Source organism: Moschus berezovskii, chromosome X (genome assembly GCF_049115385.1).
Source record: "Moschus berezovskii isolate FMDL1 chromosome X, NW_MosBer_1.0, whole genome shotgun sequence".
NCBI classification, from domain to species: Eukaryota; Metazoa; Chordata; class Mammalia; order Artiodactyla; family Moschidae; genus Moschus; species Moschus berezovskii.
The window spans coordinates 42,315,062-42,335,974 of record NC_142488.1 but is presented as its reverse complement, the minus strand read 5'-3'; the positions used below and the strand labels follow the sequence as shown (position 1 = coordinate 42,335,974).

The 20,913-nt window shown below is 42.0% G+C and overlaps 1 protein-coding gene across 3 annotated transcripts in view; it reads left to right on the top strand.

Annotated features, from left to right (window-relative positions):
- EFHC2 (EF-hand domain containing 2) overlaps nucleotides 1-19,965 on the top strand; it is a 326,643-nt gene extending 306,678 nt beyond the window's left edge. For all 3 annotated transcript variants that reach the window (XM_088833699.1, XM_088833698.1, XM_055393577.2), the window contains one exon: nucleotides 19,660-19,965. In XM_088833699.1, the coding sequence (XP_088689825.1) occupies nucleotides 19,660-19,761 (102 nt within the window). In that variant the 3' untranslated portion in view covers nucleotides 19,762-19,965. The remainder of the gene's footprint in view (nucleotides 1-19,659) is intronic.
- Nucleotides 19,966-20,913: the final 948 nt, after the last annotated feature.

The window sequence follows — 20,913 nt, the reverse complement described above, 5'->3', positions numbered from 1 at the left end:
GACGGGGGAGCCTGGTGGGCTTCCGTCTATGGGGTCACACAGAGTCGGACACGACTGAAGTGACTTAGCATAGCATAGCATAAGTGTTAACCACTCAGTTGTGTCCAATTCTTTGCAACTTTATGGACTATAGCCTGCCAGGCTCCTCTGTCCATGGAATTTTCCAGACAAGAAAACTGGAGTGGGTTGCCATTTCCTCCTCCAGGGGATCTTCCTGATCCAGGGATCAAACCCGCGTCTCCTGCATTGCAGGCAGATTCTTTATCATCTGAGCCACCAGGGAAGTCTCTTTTAATTTCTTAGCCACACAAATATGTAATTTTTGCATGTAAAAGGAACAATGATGGATAGAGTTTATGTTCTACCTTTTCATTTAATGTTACAGTATTCTGTGTTGGATAGCATCCATTTGTCCCATTGGGACTTTGCTCCAGCCCCGTCTACCCTGCTCTGAGTCCTAGGCAGCTGATCTTTGTGAGCTTCATCGTCTGATCTTTGTGAGCTAGCCCTCTGGCCTCCAGTTGGGGGAGCCATTGGGATGCACCAACAGGAGAGTGGAGGGTGGGAAGAGAAAAAAAGTCATCTCCCTCCCTGACTGCCTCCTCCTCCAAGGTCCACAGCACCTGTCTGGAGTTTCTCTCCACCTAGCTGCAACCACCCTCATGTGCCCCTTGAGCCTCAAGTTGTGGTAATAGCTCCTTGAGGGTCTGGAGGATCCCTTGTTGGTTTTCCTGAACACTTCCCACAACTTTGTAAATAGTCATTTTATTAAGCTTTTCTCAATTTGCACAGTCCGCATATATCCTCTATTTCTTTTGTGATCCTGAGTGATACACATACTTATTTTTGCTAGTTAGCAACTATCTTTGTTGTTTTTCTCCTCACTTTCTCCTTCTCTCCTTTTCTATTCCACCCAATCCATCACCCAAATGTTTGCCTATGCGTTGGGGTTTCATCATTTTAATGCACAGAAATATAAATGTACCACATGCATTTTATCTGCCGTGTGTTTTTCTTAATTCTACACCATGGGACATTTCTCTAGTTTAATATGTGTAGACCTAAGCCATTCTTTAATACTGTAGTATGAGTATAGAATAATTTATTCATCCATTTCTCTATCACTAGGCATTCACATTATTTTTACATTTTTGCCTCTGAAAATATGTGATATCTTATTGCTTTAATTTTTATTTTCCCGATGACTATTGAGTTTGAATGAAATTTAGTTACCTTTTGGTACTACAACCTACAGTAAGAAAGACATTTTTCCATAGCAACCCAGCATGCACATATACAATAGAACAAATGTTTCATGAAACAATATTATTTTAACTACATGCAATGATGTATGATCTTTCTTTTCTTTCCTTCCTATTTCCTTTCTTTCTCCTCACCTTCTTTCTTTCTTTTGAATATAGTCCATTACCCATTAAACTGATTTAAGGACCTGCAAAAGGATCACCACCTACATTGGAAGGAGAGTCAAAGTGTGGAAAAGCCAAAAATCTACTTTCCCTTGAGCCACCCCTCCCCCATTTCATCTTTTACCTACTGTGTCTGCTGGGATAGTTATTGAGCAGTGGGCCTCAGGTTCTTTAGTGACAGCGTGTGGAACGGAAGGTCTGGAATCATAGGAAGCTGAACTCAAATCCTTAGCTCTATGATTGGCTAGCTGGGTCACTTCATGTAAGTGAGTCAACCTTTCAAGTTTCCCCATCTCAAAAATGGAGGTCAGAGTAGTGCCTATGTCAGTACACATGAGACAGTTCTCACAATACCTACCCCACAGTAACGGCTTACATGGTGGCTGTTACTATTGTTTGTAAAATGGCAATGTCTTAAGTCCTGAAGTCAGGGGCCTGGGCCCTGAGCTGTCAAGTTCCAAAGCTAAGATCAGTGATTCTATCCTTAAAGGTATGAGTTAGAACAGCTACAGAACCGGCATGTAGCATCAGAAAGGGCCTGTGCTTCAACAGTAAGTAGACTCTTCCAGTTAACTCATTTATAATGAGAAGAACTTCACTCTTAGGGTCTCTTATCATCCCAGAGGACCAAGCATGGAAACAGTTCAGTCTTCAGGAGACATTTGGAAGGGGCCGTTCTTTTTCAGCCAGTTTAGAAATAAAAGGAAGAACATAGATATAAAATGGCACTTGACCATTTAACCTTTAGTGAGAATTTAACTAAACTGCAGAGTCTGAAGCACTCTGGTACTCCTAAGCTTGCTATCATTTCATTAAAGAAGATATTAGATAGCCTGGGAATGTTACCAGTGAGTCTGTAATCTATATGAAAAGATGTACTGTGAATGGGTTGATCATAATATTTAATAGTTCAGACAGCAGAATGAGCCATGGAAAGTGTAGTAGCTCCTTAACCATACAAGTATACATAAGTGTTAATATCTAATAATGCCCTGAGACACAATGGGTCAGAGCTGTGTCACAGGTTGGCTTCTCCAGGAAGCAGATGGAGTTTAATGTGCAGGATGTTTATTTGGAAATGTCCTTGGTATCAATACCTATGGGAGAAAGAGGGAGACATAGGAGTGGACAGAGGGAGAATTGAGCTTTGATGCAGATCCAAAGGCAGCCTTTACTGGTCCACAGGGAACTCTGGAGCTAGAATGGTTTCTCAGAGCCATCCTGAGTTCAGTTCAGTTCGGTTCAGTCGCTCAGTCGTGTCCGACTCTCCGCGACCCCATGAATCACAGCATGCCAGGCCTCCCTGTCCATCACCAACTCCCGGAGTTCACTCAAACTCATGTCCATCGAGTCAGTGATGCCATCCAGCCATCTCATTCTCTGTCGTCCCCTTCTCCTCCCGCCCCCAGTCCTTCCCAGCATCAGAGTCTTTTCCAGTGAGTCAACTCGTCGCATGAGGTGGCCAAAGTATTGGAGTTTCAGCTTTAGCATCAGTCCTTCCAATGAACACCCAGGATTGATCTCCTTTAGAATGGGCTGGTTAGGCCAAAATGACCTGGACTTTATCCCTGTGTGTTGGTTTAGAAAGGGTAAGTGAAGTTCAGTCACTCAGTCATGTCCAACTCTTTGCAACCCCATGGACTGCAGCATACCAGTCTTCCCTGTCCATCACCAACTCCCAGAGCTTGCTCAAACTCATGTCCATCAAGTCAGTGATGCCATCCAACCATCTCATCTTCTGTCATCCCCTTCTTCTCCTGCCTTCAATCTTTCCCTGCATCAGGGTCTTTTCCAATGAGTCAGAAATTGAGTTAGAAATGAGTTAGAAAGGATAGCATGGCTCTTTGCAGTCAAGACAGCTCTGTAGCTGAAGCAATCCCGGAAGGGTCTTCTAGAGGCTGGACCACCAAGTCCTTACTCAAGAGCATTCTAGATGGATCATGTCTTGGCAGCCAACCACTCTTTATTGTTCTTGGTATGAACTGGGGGCCTGGCCTGTGGCACAGCCTTCTCCATGCACCTGCTTCTCTGTTACTCTCTGAGCTTTCACCCGTGGCAGGGAACTGACATGCTAGAAGATGCCATGGTTATGGAAGAGGAAGTGGTTATGCTTGAGGAGTTGGACCAGATGTGTAGGTCTGTGGGGCCCACTCAGGCAAAGAAAACCTCTCACTTAGAGCTTTGGGGATTGCCAATACTTAGAGAGTCTGCTGTAGCCAAAACACTGAATGTGGGACTTTAGGACAAGATCTACCAGGTTGTGAAAGTGACCCAGCCTTGATTGTTACGTGACAGATTAAAGTTCTGTTGAGAACAAGGAATGGCAGGCTGAGCTCCTGTGTTGAAGCGTGGCCCTGGTGGAGGCCAGCAGTGGGGCACCTGCATGCTTCCCTCAGCTGGACAAGTCAGCTCTGGCTGAAGTTCCAGAGGTATCATGAACACCTCTCTAGAAGTTACTGGCACCAGCCACCACTGAGAACCTGGGTGGGTAACTATACTCTTGGGCTGACCATTGTCCACTTATCAGGGTGTCTTTCCTGAAATGGGGATCTTATTGAGAAATGAAAAGAGACTTCGAAGCTGATGAAATCTAGGCAGGTCCCAGTACTAGATTCAGCACCAGTTCTTTTTGCATCAGCATGAATGGATAGGGTGGATAGTAGGGGTGGTAATTTGGGACACCTTCCCAAGCTTGATTGACTGCAGTGAATGGGAGCAGTGAGGGACCAAAAAAGAGCAACAGGACCATGAGCTTTAGCCAACCAGAAGCTGAGTAGGGGAGTGGTCTGCTACACAAGACTAGGGATTGTGTAAGGGCAGCATATCAGGGAGCTCTAGCAGGGAGGCTCCCCAGAACAGGGAGCACAGTGCTGGGGAATCCTGGGGTTAGGACTGTTGAACGACCAGAGGGGGCCCATCAGCAGGCTTGAACTAAAACCTTCAGCCCTGGCCAGGGGAAAGAGCAGTCTGAGTCCCTACACCAGTTAGGTTCTAGCTCGAGACTTACAGCTCTCATAGAGGAGTCAGGGCTATTGACTGATTTAATACAGGAGCTATTGACAGAGGAGTGTGTAGGGTCAAGGGAACCAATTCGGGCAGTGAAGTGCTCAGGGCGTAGCTGGAGTGGGAAGCCTTTACCCTCCCTAGGTCTGGAGAAGCAGGGAGGGACTGGTCTTATTGGAGCCCAGTAGAAGTGCTGGAGCAGTGGCAGCAGGTAGGAAGAGAGCAGGGAGAGAGGAAGTGGAATCCATACCCCTATCTCTCGCTGCTTCCCACTGGCTGGACCCACCCAGAAGGTAGAGAACGAGGAAGCTCAAGAAGTGATGCAATCTACAAGGTCAGCCTCCCAGGGCAGAGAGCTTGGTGTGAAGGGCAGAAAATGGGTCTTGGGGAACAAATGGAGAAAGAGCCAGCACAGTCTGTTACTAGAGTAAAGACTTGTGCTCTTGTGAGCAAGCATCACAGCCAATGTTTAAGGCCAAGTCCAGACTAACAGCTCCTGAAGCTTGGTCTGCCGGATGTCAGGACTGGTCCCTCTGACTCCAGTAGGACTCACGTGTGATCCTCACATAGCATCAGCTGATAGAACTGGGAACCAACAACAAAAAAGCAGATCTCTCAGAGAGGACCGTGGTCGTAGCTAGCCCAGCTTTGATTTGGTGAGAACTTTCCCTGTGTGGATGGGTGGAAACTTACTGTCACCCACCAGGGCTGCTGACTGTGGCCTATAGCCTAGATTCTCAGGAGCTGCCTTGGCCAGGCCTCTGTCTGGCCCCCACCTCAGCCACTGGAACCGTAATTTAATTCTCACTCCATTGTGTGACTATCTATGGTCTCAGCATGTTGCCTGGAGCTGTCACGGCCTAGAGACCCCAATTCTGTTCTATTGTGCTTGCTCACAGATGGTAGCTGTAAAACTGGCAAAAGAGGTCCCGCTGTTTAGAGTCTGCCTGGTTAATCTCAGAAGTCACATTTAAAAAAAATAACGCTAAATTGGATCTCATATAAACTTTTAAATTCACACTGTGTGACTGGCGTCTTATCTTTGGACATTTCTGAGAAAAATTGGATGTGGCTTCTTTTTATGAGCACTGGCACTGCAGAAACATTAGCAATTGGCTCTAAAGTTTTCTCTTGTCACGTCAGGATTATATATAGCCTTGGTATTGTAGAATGGGGAACAGTAGGGTACACCTTTTTATCTATCTTTGGACACCCCACTTCTTGAAGATCTTTTGGTATTTAGAGGGTGCAGTGCCCTGTGGCATTTTATTTTCCCAACCGTATTTGGCAATAAGTATCATTACCAATTTATAGATATGAAGCTAAGACTCAAAGGCATTCCTAAAGGTCTAGATTATATAGTCAAGGGCTAGTGCCAACTCTTTAAGCAAAGTTATGTCTAATATTTTAGGTTGAATTTAACAGTTGAAATAAAAGATTATTAATCATTCTCATTGATCTTCCCTGGTGTTGCAGATGGTAAAGAATCTGCCTGCAATGCAGGAGACCCAGGTTCAATCCCTGGGTCGGAAAGATCCCCTGGAGAAGGGAACAGATACCCACTCCAGTATTCTTGCCCAGAGAATCCCCATGGACAGAAGAGAAGAGCTTGGTGTGTACAGTCCATGGGGTCGCAAAGAGTCGGACATGATTGAGCAGCTAACATTTTCAGTCATTCTCATTAGATTTAAAAAATAACTGGTAAACACATACTGATTATGTTACACAAAGCAATGACCTAGCAGGGAACAATACTGCCAGAATCGACTGTCATTTAAAAGGTTTGGTGATGTCTACTTGAATTGTATAAATCAGCTTATCACTAAAACTAAAAACTTCATGTCTCCATGAAAACTTGACTTGCCCTGTAATGCAATTTCAAGGAAAGGTTTTCTTGTTTAAAAGTAACAACTTTTAGCTACACTCACACAGTTGACAACTCTACTGGAGCTTGGTGTAGGGCAAAGAAATGCAGTTGTGAAATACTGGCATTATGGTAAAGACAGAAATGGATAGAAACGTAAACAAGTCTCCTGGTTTTATATATGAGATTTTCCTTATGTCTTCAGAATGCTCTTGATTATCTTAGGAAGTATTTGCAAAATTTCTTCCTCAAATTAATTTAAGTTTAATTTACTGAAATTTAATTGTTTTTATGATTTCTGTCAACTTAATTTGATTATTTCCAAGGTCATGTCAACCTAGTAGAAGAAAGAAAATCCAAGAAAGCAGCAATTTCAGTTCCATACAGCACTGGAGTTTTCTACAAATTCATAGATAAAAAATATGCTTTTTTTTTTATTGAGCGAAGAGGGAGTAATAGAGTGAAATCACTAACATGACTCTAGCAGCCTTACATTTGGGAGGAATAAAAATAACCTTGTTTCAGTGAAGCGTGGAATTTAATTGGCTCCTGATCTTTTTCCCGCATGCATCTGGTGGCCAGTACTACAGTAGAAAATTTTAAGCTAGAAGGAGACATAATCCAATTAAATTTCCTTTTAAAAATGTCAAAGCAAATAAATCCAAGACCTATGAGCTCACACACAGCTTTGCTGTTCTCACTGGGCAGCTGCTGTTTACTGGGTTTCTATCCAGTGCCATCTTTGCTTCCCATTTCAAGGATATGTGGTTTTACAGATTGGCAGCTACATTTTTTTTTCACCATTGATGAACAAGTAATTTATTGCCAACTTCTCTGACATCTTAAGTATCTCCAGTGACAGCCAGATTGAAAGATGTCATGGGACCCTCTTGCAGACAATGATTTCCAGCCATTTTATAGTCATGATTTTGTATTACTGTTGAATTTCACTCTGCATCTCATAGTTCTTCCTTCTTCCAGAAAATGCTGTGTGGCACATACTGTTTACACTCCAGATTACACTGAATTTTGCTTTGAGATTTGGGTACTGTCTCTAGAGTTATCTGGCAGTCACACTGCAGACTCTGGATCCATCCACAGTTTGTCAAGAAGTTGCTTTGTTCCAAGCTGTACTGGGACTTTCATAGACATTCTGTTAATTTTGATAAATGAAAAATTGCATACTATCTTTGTTTGACTTCCTCTGGAAGCTGACTCAGAGACAACAGATTTGCGTGTAAATAGTTTTTTGGACAAAGTGAAGGGAATGTTAGCAAGGGAGCAGGGAAGTGAGAAATGGAAGAGCAGAAATATAAGGCATATTATCAAACCAGTAAAAATGGGAATGACTGGGACTTAATGTCTATGGGAAACACAGGGATCCAGTAACCTGATATGTACATCAGAGTTATCCCCTCCATCAACTCCTGTCAGTCATTGTTTAACAGCTGCTGCTGAAGTGGGGGGAAATAATGAATTCCCAGGCACTTGTGGCACATCATGTGTGCGTGCTAAGTCACTGCAATCTTGTCCAACTCTTTGTGACCCCATGGACTGTAGCCTGCCAGGCTCCTCTGTCCATGGGATTCTTTAGGTAAGAATACTGGAGTGGGTTGCTGTACCCTCCCTCCAGGGGATCTTCCCAACCCAGGGATCAAACCACATCTCTTGTGTCTCCTGTGTTGACAAGAGGGTTCTTTACCACTAGTGCCACCTGGGAAGCCCCCGTGGCATGTCACAGGGACAGCCAAAGCAGGCCCCAGAGGCCAAAGGAGAGCTCTCGGGCAGAGGAAGGCAGGTGCTGATGGTTGGAGGTTAGGTTGGTGTGCGCCAATGTAGAAAGGGGGAGAGAATCAGGAGGGGTAATGGCAGAACGTCTGATACATACAGGTATTTAAGATTCTGATCCTGCACCTTTAGGCAGGGTGTTTTACAGAAACACAAGCAGGCTTATCCCCATCCAGAATAGGAAGGTTTGACTGCTGTGGATGAACTGTCCTGTTGTAAAATCACCATGCAGTTATTTCCACTTAAAACTTATGTGTGGTGCTGGGAAACAATATAATCTGAAGCTTTCCTCAAATTTTGTAGCGTGGGTTGAATAGAAGGTCAGTGAGGACAAAGAATATTTTTAACTCACTGTCCAGTCATAAATATTATGTAATGATTGGAACATTTGCAAATTTATTAGAACAATTAGGCAATGGTAGTAAGGGGATTTCTCATGTTACCAAGTGAAAGAAAATGAAGTTGCTCAGTCATGTCTGACTCTTTGCGACCCCATGGACTATATAGCCTACCAGGCTCCTCCATCCATGGGATTTTCCAAGCAAGAGTACTGGAGTGGGTTACCATGTTACCAAAGACCTCTAAAAGAGATTGGCCACGTGATTCCTTTCAGTTCAGTTCAGTTGCTCAGTTGTGTCCAACTCTTTGTGACCCCATGGACTGCAGCACACCAGGCTTCCCTGTCTATTACGAACTCCCAGAGCTTACTCAAACTCATGTCCCTAGAGTCAGTGATGCCATCCAACCATCTCATTCTCTGTCATCACCTTCTCCTCCTGCCTTCAATGTTTCCCAGCACCAGGGTCTTTTCCAATGAGTCAGTTCTTCGCATCAAGTGGCCAAAGTATTGGAGCTTTAGCTTGAGCATTAGTCCTTTCAGTGAATATTCAAGACTGATTTCCTTTACAACTGACTGGTTGGATCTCCTTGCAGTCCAAGGGACTCTCAAGAGTCTTCTCCAACAACACAATTCAAAAGCATCAATTCTTCAGTGCTCAGCTTTCTTTATAGTCCAACTCTTACATCCATACATGACTACTAGAAAAACCATAGCTTTGACTGGAAAGACTTGTTGGCAAAGTAATGTCTTTGCTTTTTAATATACTGTCTAGGTTGGTCATAGCTTTTCTTCCAAGGAGCAAGCGTCTTTTAATTTCATGGCTGCAGTCACCATCTGCAGGGATTTTGGAGCCCCCAAAATAAAGTTTGTCACTGTTTCCCCATCTGTTTGCCATGAAGTGATGGGACCAGATGCCATGATCTTAGTTTTCTGAATGTTGATTCTTAAGCCAACTTTTTCACTCTCCTCTTTCACTTTCATCAAGAGGCTCTTTAGTTCTTCTTAGCCTTCTTCCATAAGGATGGTGTCATCTGCATATCTGAGGTTATTGATATTTCTCCTGGCAATCTTGATTCCAGCTTGTGCTTCATTCAGCCTGGCACTTTGAATGATGTACTCTGCATATGCAGGTCAAGAAGCATGTCAGTGTATGCAAAACCAATACAATAATGTAAAGTAATTAGCCTCCAATTAAAATAAATTAATTAATTAAAAAAAAGAAGCAGCTAGAACTGGACATGGAACAACAGACTGGTTCCAAATCGGGAAAGGAGTACGTCAAAGCTGTATATTGTCACCCTGCTTATTTAACTTATATGCAGAGTGACTGCTTTAGGTGGACCCAATTACAGACAAAATTATGAAGAAGATACCTTTGCCCTCTACTTTATTAATGCCTCATTCCCCTGAGTTTCTTAAGTCTTATGTCCTGCTTCCTTCATCCTTTGGATACCGACTTGATTACTAGTTAGTCCCTTTAAACTAGTACTGTGAACATCTGCCTGAAATTGGGGGTTAGTTGCAATTCTGGTACCAATTCCAATGTGTGTTTTCCCCCATACCAAGCAGTTCTCAGCACTAGCTGAGTCTCCTACAGGTCAGCTCAATTCTAATACTGTCTACCTGGAGATAGTATCAGATCCCACAGGCTAAGGGCTCAGTCCCACAGGACTACCTCTCCTCCTTCAGATGTCATTCACAAGTCAAAGTTAGCACCTGTGCTTCTGACCCAAGGGCTGTGGATTGGAGGTTCCCATGTCCTCCTCAAGTGAAGTCACTCAGTTGTGTCCGACTCTTTGCGATTCCATGGACGTAGCCTACCAGGCTTCTCTGTCCATGGGATTTCCCAGGCAAGAATACTGGAGTGGGTTGCCATTTCTTTCTCCAGGGGATCTTCCCAACCCAGGGATCGAACCTGGGTCTCCCGGATTGTAGACAGATGCTTTACCATCTGAGCCATACTTGAGTTGTTGTCCTCTTCCTTGGGTTTGAGTAATTTGCTTGAGCTGCTCACATAACTCAGAAAAAACAACTTACTTACTAGATAACCTGTTTATTATGAAAGGATATAAGTCGGGAATGGCTTCCTGGGTGGCTCAGTGGTAAAGAATATGCCTGCAATGCGGGAGACTCGGGTTCAATCCCTGGGTTGGGAAGATCCCCTGGAGAAGTAAATGGCAACCCACTCCAGTGTTCTTGCCTGGGAAATCCCATGGACAGAGGAGCCTGGTGGGCTACAGTCCATAGGGTCTCAAACAGTTGGACTTGACTGAAGCAACTAAACATCATAAGTCAGGAACGGATAGATGGAAGAGAGAGGCATGAAGCACAAAGTGGGGCAAGGGCGCAGAGTTTCCATTTCCACTCTGGGCTCAACTACTCTCCCCACACCTCCACGTGTTCACCAACCTGGATACTCTCCAAACCCTGTACCTTTGGGGTTTTATGGAGGTTTCATTAAAAAGACATGATTGATTAAATCGTTGGCTGTTGGTGAATGAAGTCACTCTTCAGCCTCTTGCCTCTGCCCTGGCAGTATAGGGTGGGGAGTGGAGATGGGGCACTGACAGTTCCAACCCTCCAATCATGTGGTTGGCTCCTTTGGCAACCAGCCCCCATCTAAGGTGCTTTTCAAAAATGTCGCATTAACATAAGAAAATAGACCCTATCACTGTCATCACTTAGGACATTCCAAGAGTTTTAAGCCAGTGGAGGTGATGGAATTCTAGTTGAGCTATTTCAAATCCTAAAAAATGATGGTGTTAAAGTGTTGCATGCAGTGTACCAGCAAATTTGGAAAACTCAGCAGTGGCTGCAGGACTGGAAAAGGTCAGTTTTCATTCCAGTCCCAAAGAAAGGCAATGCCAAAGAATGTTCAAATTACCGCACAATTGCATTCATCTCACACACTTGCAAAGTAATGCTCAAAATCCTCCAAGCCAGGCTTCAGTAGTACGTGAATCATGAAATTCCAGATGTTCAAGCTGGATTTAGAAAAGGCAGAGGAACCAGAGATCAAATTACCAACATCCGTTGGATCATTGAAAAAGCAAAAGAGTTCCAGAAAAACATCTACTTCTGCACTATTGACTATGCCAAAGCCTTTGACTGTGTGGATCACAACAAACTGTGGGAAATTCTTAAAGAGATGGGAATACCAGACCACATCACCTGCCTCCTGAGAAATCTGTATGCAGGTCAAGAAGCAACAGTTAGAACTGGACATGGAACAACAGACTATAAGGAGTACATCAAGGCTGTATATTGTCACCCTGCTTATTTAACTTATATGCAGAATACAGCATGAGAAATGCTGGGCTGGATGAAGCACAAGCTGGAATCAAGATTGCCAGGAGAAATATCAGTAACCTCAGATATGCAGATGACACCACCCTTATGGCAGAAAGCTAAGAAGAACTGAAGAGCCTCCTGATGAAAGTGAAAGAGGAGAGTGAAAAAGTTGGCTTAAGACTCAACATTCAGAAAACTAAGATCATGGCATCTGGTCCCATCACTTCATGGCAAATAGATGGGGAAACAGTGGAAACAGTGACAGACTTTATTTTCTTGGACTCCAAAATCCCTGCAGATGGTGACCGCAGCCATGAAATTAAAAGACGCTTGCTCCTTGGAAGGAAAGTTATGACCAACCTAGACAGCATATTAAAAAGCAGAGGCATTACTTTGCCAACGAAAGTCTTTCTAGTCAAAGCTATGGTTTTTCCAGTAGTCATGTATGGATGTGAGGGTTGGACTATAAAGAAAGCTGAATGCTGAAGAATTGATGGTTTTGATTTGTGTTGTTTGAGAAGACTCTCAAGAGTCCCTTGAACTGCAAGGAGATCCAACCAGGCCATCTTAAAGGAAATCAGTGCTGAATATTCATTGGAAGGACCGATGCTGAAGGTGAAATGCCAATACTTTGGTCACTTGATGTGAAGAACTGACTCATTTAAAAAGACTGTGATGCTGGGAATGATTGAAGGTGGGAGGAGAAGGGGATGACAGAGGATGAGACGGTTGGATGGCAGAACTGACTCTAGGGACATGAGTTTGAGTAAGCTTTGGAAGTTCGTGATGAACAGGGAAGCTTGGCATGCTGCAGTCCATGGTGTTGCAAAGAGTTGAACACGACTGAGTGACTGAACTGAAGAGTTTTAAGAGCTCTGTGCCAGGAATGGGGACAAAACCAAATATACATTTCTTACTGTAAATCACCAGATCATATTGCCAATGTATAAATATTAGGTTCCTCAGGCACTACAAACTCAGATATTTAGGCAGAAAATGTCATTTCCATCTAGAAGCTGGAGAAAAGTGACAAAGGGAAATGAACTTGAGGGAAGTGGTATTGATTTTAGAGAAAGGCATAGCGTAGCTGGAGCCATCAGGAAACCATTGTGTGAGCCACTGGATTTAAAGTGGTCAGAATTAAAAGAAATGGACTATTGTTGTTGTTGGGGATGGGAAATCATTTCCTCCCATCCTTCTAGGTTCTTTTGGCTGGTTGAATAGTTAAAATAAGGTTAAGATGGATTAACAGGGAAAAGAAAAACAATTGCTTGTATATGGGGAATCCATATAAACGTGAGAGATTCCAAAGACAGGTAAAATGAGGTATAGATGTCATTCTTGACTAAAGGACCGAGGAGAAGGATTAGGGGTCTAGGACTGCAAAAGGAAAGGGAAGGAAAGCAATTCCCAGGAAGATGAAAAGAGCAAGTGTTTGGTAAAGAAATCTTTGCTGGGCCATGCAGAAGCAATGGAACACAGAAAGAAATTTAAACAAGCAGACTTTGCTCAGTTCCTCCCTGTCTACTTGACATGTCGTTATCTGGTCTCTTGGAACAAGCCCTTTATCTAAATTCTTTTAGGCAGTTAAGGGGGAGGGTAAAAGCTCTTCCTGAGTCTTCTGTTTCTTAAAAATAATCAACTTAAAGTAATACTCATGCCAGAGAGGCACATTTTAGGGTGGCAGATTTTGCTCCCATACATTATTTTTTCATCTTAAATTGTCCTTAACTTCAAATCTCAGGGCATTTTCCTTGAGTTTTGTTTACCCAGGTTTGGCTTGTTGCTAATAAATTTCTTATCGCCAAACTGTTGAGTTATCATTATTCCAATATAAGTTCTTTTTCTCTTGTTGTTAGGATGTAAATCATGATTTCTTGCTCAAAAATCAAACAAAAATTAAACCAAACAATTCAAATATTTTGCTGCCGAATAAAGAATGAAGATCTTCTAATACTGACCTGTTTCATGAGAGAAGATAATTTAATTGTAATGTTATATATTGCATAATGCATTTCTTTTTTGTATTGAAAAGTTTTGTTTAAAAAAAGCCTATCAGGAAATAGTGATTTTAAATGTACATATTTGTACAATGTTCTTCTATAACATGGTAAAATTAAGAAATACAGTCAGCCCTCCATATCCACAGATTCACCCAACCATGGATCAACAGTATTTGGGAAAAAAAGATCTGGAGAATTTCAAACAGCAAAGCTTGAATCTGCCATACACCAACTATTTACATAGTGTTTACATTGTATTTATAGCTATTTCCATGACATTTACAAAGTATTAGGTATTTTAAGTAATCTAGAGATGATTTAAAATCTACAGGAGGATATGCATAGATTATATGTGAATACTCCATCATTTTACATAAGGGACGTGAACATCCTTAGATTTTAGTTTCTGCAGAAGATCCTAGAACCAAGATACTGAGGAACTACTCTATTACTTAAGAGTGAAAATTGCTTTAAAGTCTTATAATGAGATTTTTGAGGACATGTTGAATAGTTGAATGACTTGATCTTACCCTTCATTAATTTGTATATATATATACACACACACACATATAAAATACACACACATTTTGTATATGCACATTCAGACACACAGTGATTTACTACTTTAGGGCATAGGAAAGACATTTCTTGAAGTTCCATGTAGTATGAATTACACAGAATACACCCTAGGAGTTGGTTTAGCCATCATCCATCTGAATAGTCATTTCCTTTTTTACACAGCTGGTTGGGTAGTCTGGGCTCCACCTCCAGCATCCAACAGGAGGCATTCTTGAAAGAGAAGTATAGTGTCCCTTCAAGAATCATAGTTTTGTAACTTAACTGTTCTTGTTGAAAATGATGGGACTAAATGTAGCCATGTAGGATGAGAGCCAGCTGCTTCTGAATAGGCCCACTCCTTACCTGGGATTTGGAGGGTAGCCCAGCAGATAAGCAGGGCTCTGGAGCCCTCAGACTGGGGTTATGGTCCAGACTCCTCCACTTACTGGCAGTTTGACTTTAGACAAGCTACTTAACCCTTCTCTTGCCTCAGTTTCCTTTTCTGTAGATGAGTATCATAATAATACCTACCTCTTAGGGTTTTCTGCTGTTGTTCAGTTCAGTTCAGTTCAGTCACTCAGTTGTGTCCAACTCTTTGCAACACCATGAACTGCAGCATGCCAGGCTTCCCTGTCTGTCACAAACTCCCAGAGTTTATTCAGACTCATGTCCATTGAGTCAGTGATGCCATCCAACCATCTCATCCTCTGTCGTCCCCTTCTCCTCTAACCTTCAATCATTCCCAGCATCACGGTCTTTTTAAATGAGTCAGTTTTTCACATCAAGTGGCCAAAGTATTGGCATTTCAGCTTCAGCATCGGTCCTTCCAATGAATATTCAGCACTGATTTCCTTTAGGATGGCCTGGTTGGATCTCCTTGCAGTTCAAGAGACTCTCAAGAGTCTTCTCCAACAACACAATTCAAAAGCATCAATTTTTCAGCATTCAGCTTTCTTTATAGTCCAACTCTCACATCCATACATGACTACTGGAAAAATCATAGCTTTGACTAGACAGACTTTCGTTGGCAAAGTAATGCCTCTGCTTTTTAATATGCTGTCTAGGTTGGTCATAACTTTTCTTCCAAGGAGCAAGCGTCTTTTAATTTCATGGCTGCGGTCACCATCTGCAGGGATTTTGGAGTCCAAGAAAATAAAGTCTGTCACTGTTTCCACTGTTTCCCCATCTATTTGCCATGAAGTGATGGGACCAGATGCCATGATCTTAGTTTTCTGAATGTTGAGTCTTAAGCCAACTTTTTCACTCTCCTCTTTCACTTTCATCAGGAGGCTCTTCAGTTCTTCTTAGCTTTCTGCCATAAGGGTGGTGTCATCTGCATATCTGAGGTTATGATATTTCTCCCGGCAATCTTGATTCCAGCTTGTGCTTCATCCAGCCCAGCATTTCTCATGCTGTATTCTGCATATAAGTTAAATAAGCAGGGTGACAATATACAGCCTTGATGTACTCCTTATAGTCTGTTGTTCCATGTCCAGTTCTAACTGTTGCTTCTTGACCTGCATACAGATTTCTCAGGAGGCACATGGTGTGGTCTGGTGTTCTCACCTCTTTAAGAATTTCCCACAGTTTTTTGTGATCCACACAGTCAAAGGCTTTGGCATAGTCAATAAAGGAGAAGTAGATGTTTTTTTCTGGAACTCTTTTGCTTTTTCGATGATCCAATGGATATTGGCACTTTGATCTCGAGTGCCTTTTCTAAATCCAGGTGTTGACTTAAAATCAAATAGATTGCTGAATAGTTCTCCAGTGAAGATGAATTTATTTGCAATCATCAGAGAATTACTATGGGGTCCCAAAGAGTCAGACACGACTTAGCAATTAAACAACAGCAAGAGAAGTGCATTTGGGGGTCTGCAGCCATGGTAAGCCATGTGCACGCTCCTTCATGGCAAAGGAAGGAGAACACTTGAGAGGAAAAGGAAATTGGAAAAGTGGTAGCAAACAAAGGGTCCATATCTTTTCATTGGCTGTGTCCTTGCCAGGGAAGAAGAGGTGTCGCTCTTCTTCTCTTGTGTTCTGATTATAATGAAGGGCATGAAGGCTTCCCCTTCTGGTCTCCTGACTCTATTTAACTCAAGTTTCTGTTTATTAATTTTTTAAACTGCAGCAATTAAATAGCTCACTATATCACTTAGTACCCGTCATATAGTTAATAACCAGTAAATTTATAATCATTGTCATCATCAATCATCTCTTAAACTAAGACTTTATGCTTCAGTTAGAGATGCCAGTTCTTGGTGCTCTTCGGATTCTGATTCTGCATCATCATTATTAATTATCACAGTTTTACATATAACCCATGTTTCAGTGACTTCCACCTCTTTGCCCATTTCTGGAGTTTAGGTCTGTGCTATACAGAACCCTGTTTCCAGATATTTACCAGAATCTTTACCTCGCTGTCTTAGGGGTACCTCGAATTAAAATGCCCCAAACTGAGCTTATTTTCTCCCTATGATCATTATTTCCCAGTTAAAAATGTTTAAAACTTCTCTTCTTTGTGCTTTTTTATTTTCTTTATAATGTTGCCCCCTCCCCATGTCAGTCAATTCATGTCTACCCAGAACCTCAGAATGTGAACTTATTTGGAAATGGAATCTTTGCAGATACAATTAAAACACCTACTAAAAGTTAAAATGAGCTCATACTGGATTAGAGTGGCCCCTAAATCCAGTAATTGTTGTCATAAGAAGGCTGTGTGATGACAGAGACATACACAGACACACGGAGAACAAGATAGAGGCAGAGAATGGAGTGATGTATCTACAAGCCAAGGAACTCCAAGGATAGCCATCAACTCCCAGAAGTTGGGAGAGGGGCATGGGACAGTCTCCCTTAGAGTGTCCAGGAAGAGCCAGCCCTGCCAGCACCTGGATTTTGGACATCTGGTCTTTTCACGGTGACAGAATGCATTTTGTGGCTTTAAGCCTCTCAGTTTGTGGTAATTTGTTATGGGAGCCCTAGGAAACTAATACAGACATCCTCAGCTGTTACCAAATTTAGAAGTCTTAGAACTGTCCTTATCTGTATTAGTTTATAAGGTCACTGAGCATATTGAATTAGGGGGCCTAACCTACTCCAGGATGACCACATCGAGCTAATTACATCTGCAATGACCTTATTTCCAAATAAGGTCAAATTCTGAGATATCAGAGGGTTAAGACTCCAACATGTCTTTTTTGAGGGGACACAATTCAACCTATAACTTGACCTCTTTCTTTTATCACCACTTCACATCAATTACCTTCCAGGTATTGTATGTTCTATTGTGGCAGTCTTTCAGATTTAGTTCTTATTCACCCCAGGCTCAGCTGCACTGGTTATGGCAGTCATCTCTCCCTAGGATTATTGCAGTAACCTCCAAAGTGATTGTCCTCCTTCCTTTCATTCTTCATACATCCAATGAGTTACCTAATAAACTTCTAATCCAGTTTCACTGAGATCCACCATTGACTTTCCCTAGCCATAGCATAAAGCATAAACTAGCACAGAAGGCCTCAAGTTTGGCCCCACCTTTTCCTTCCAACTGCCTCTCTTCTCGCTTTGTGCTGTGTACCCCAGACCAACCAGGATACTCACCCTTTCTTGAAAATAGATTTTTTAGGTCTCCAGGCCTTTGCTTATACTATTCTCTATGCCTGGAACAGCCTTCATCACTTTAATCCCCTGCTGAACTGCTTGCTGATCAAGACTTCCCTGGTGGCTCAATGGTAAAGAATCCACCTGCAATGCAGGAGATGCCAGTTCAGTCCTTGAATTGGGAAGATCCCCTGGAGATGTAAATGGCAACCCACTCCAGTATTCTTGCCTGGGAAATTCCATGGACAGAGGAGCTTGAAGGGCTATAGTCCATGGTGTCACAAAGAGCTGGACACGACTTCGTAGCTAAACAACACATCAAGAAACTGTTCCTCATCCCATAAAGCCCAAGTAAAATATCACTTTCTCAGGTTGCTTCCACATCACATAGAATTATGGAGCCCTTACCTGTATTTCTGTGGTATCTTGTGACTCCAGATACTAATTTGGCACTAGGAAAGATTTAACAGCTCTTATATACAACGATTCGGAGAAGGCAATGGCAAGCCACTCCAGTACTCTTGCCTAGAAAATCACATGGACAGAGGAGCCTGGTGGGCTGCAGTCCATGGGGTCACTACTAGTCGGACACGACTGAGTGACTTCACTTTCACTTTTTACTTTCACACATTGGAGAAGGAAATGGCAACCCACTCCAGTGTTCTTGCCTGGAGAATCCCAGGGACGGGGGAGCCTGGTGGGCTGCCGTCTATGGGGTCGCACAGAGTCGGACACAACTGAAGTGACTTAGCAGCAGCAGCAGCAGCATATACAACGATTAACCTTGACAATAGAAATATAGGTAGCTGTAGTTATGGACTCACCCCCCCACCATTGATAATAATATTAATTAACCATTGCAGCATAAATAAAAGTATGTGTATGCCTATGTGTATATAGATTTATATATACAAGATTTTTGAAATCTCCTTGAAACGTTTATTATTACATAGTTGCATTTTGTTACAAGCCACCTTAGCCAAATAATTCTTAAACCTCTTTAGAGTGAAGGTGTTTAGCAAATATATATACACATATATGTATCACATAATATGTGTGTGTGTGTGTGTGTGTGTGTGCGCACGTGCACACGCACTCGGTCATATCCGACTCTTTGCGAGTCCATGAACTGTAGCCCAGTAGGCTCCTCTGTCCTTGGAATTTTCCAGGCAAGAATACTGGAGTTGGTTGCCATTTCCTTCTCCAGGGGATCTTCCCCACCCACAGATGGAAGCCAGGTCTTCTGCACTGGCAAATGGATTATTTACCACCGAGCCACCTGGGAAGCCCATGATATATCGTGCATGTGTGGGGATTTTCTCCACCTGTGTCGTTCTGAGACCAGCAGCATCTTGGGCCATGTTCTTCTCATGGTGATGGCAGAGGTACAAAGGCCAAGCCAAACCATTCTAGCACATTAGGGCCACTGTCTGTGGTATATCTGCTAGGATGACATGGGCCAAAGCCAGCCATGTGGCCAAATTCATGTCAAAGGGAAAAAGGACTCCTTAGAAAACAGGATTCCATAGGAGGTTCGGCAAGTTCACATGGCAAAGAGCACAGTATATATAATTCTAATACAGGGAAGAACAGAGGATCGAGTATAAGAATCCAATCTACTGCAGAGTCCTGATGATCTGAAAGTTAGTGAAATGTCTGCTTGGAAAACAAACTACTTAGCCAAGAGCTTATATAAATGACAAGGAACAAACAATTTGATGTTGCATTTATAAAACTGCACTTTCAAATGTAGTTCTAATTATATCCTTCTTTGTGTTTTTTTCCCAGAGATGTAAAGAAGAGTGGCTTGGGATGCCATCACCTATTCCTGTGAAATGCATTTACTATTTAAACCTTTTAAAGGATGTGTTTGGCTTAGAGGAGGAGTAACCATGCAGTTTTTGTTAACTTCCTTTGATTTTCTGATTTCCTGCTTTAATTTTTGCCAAGTTTATTTCAGTAGCTATAATTCCATTAAAAACAAAAGAGACAAGGTTCATATTGAATTAAAATCCATATTCCAAAATTAAGCTCCTTTTGTCATCTCAGGTTTTCAGAACCTCATATTGCTGATGTACCTGCACTATTAAAAATGCCATTTAAAGAAACATTGAGTATTTTTATTATATGTGTGATTTATTAATACCAAGAATCTTACAGTAATTTTCTATCCAATGTAATTTGATTCATTACAGCACAAAAAGAAAATGACATTTGACAGCTATATAAGACAATATAAAATCAAATTATATCAGAACAATAAGTTGTGATTCTATTAAACATTTTTTGAAATCTTTTTGACAGATACTTATTACTTACATAATTAAACTTTGTAGCAACTCACCTTTTCAAAATAATCCTTAAACCTCTGTAGAGTGAAGGTATTTATTTTTTCTGAAATTAACAAAGCTACAAGAAGGAAAAAGACCCCCTCCCCTACAACATACAAACACACACACAAAAAAAATTTTTGAGAAAGTAAAGTATATGCGGTTATATTTTTTTAACTTACACAATTTAGGAATATATTGTTGTTGTTGTTTAGTCACTAAGTTGTGTCTGACTCTTTAGCGACCCCACAGGCTATAGCCCACCAGGCTCTTCTGTCCATGGGAATTCCCAGGCAAGAATACTGGAGTGGGTTGATGCATGTGTATATAATTATAGTATGACCCAAACTGTATTATGTCTGCAGTATTTAAGGATGTGAATGTTGAGGATCCTGAGAGGTTTTTTTTGGTTCATTATGTACACATGCATAACCACCCAGAGGTTTTAATATTCTAAGACTGTAACATGTTTCCCTTTTGCTTTTCTCTAGTTCTCTTTTTCTTCTAGGACTATACATTTATGAGTCTCAGCAGAACTTTTGTCATGTAGTGTACATTTGATTACACCTCATAATCATGGACCTCTGGGAATTCACTGTGAGAAGTTTGTCTCAGTCTACCCCATTCTTCAGTGTTGGGTGCTGGGTATCATAAACCCAGTTGCCTGGTGTTTTTAGAGACGATGGAAGCCTTTGGAGAAGGGTCTTTGACA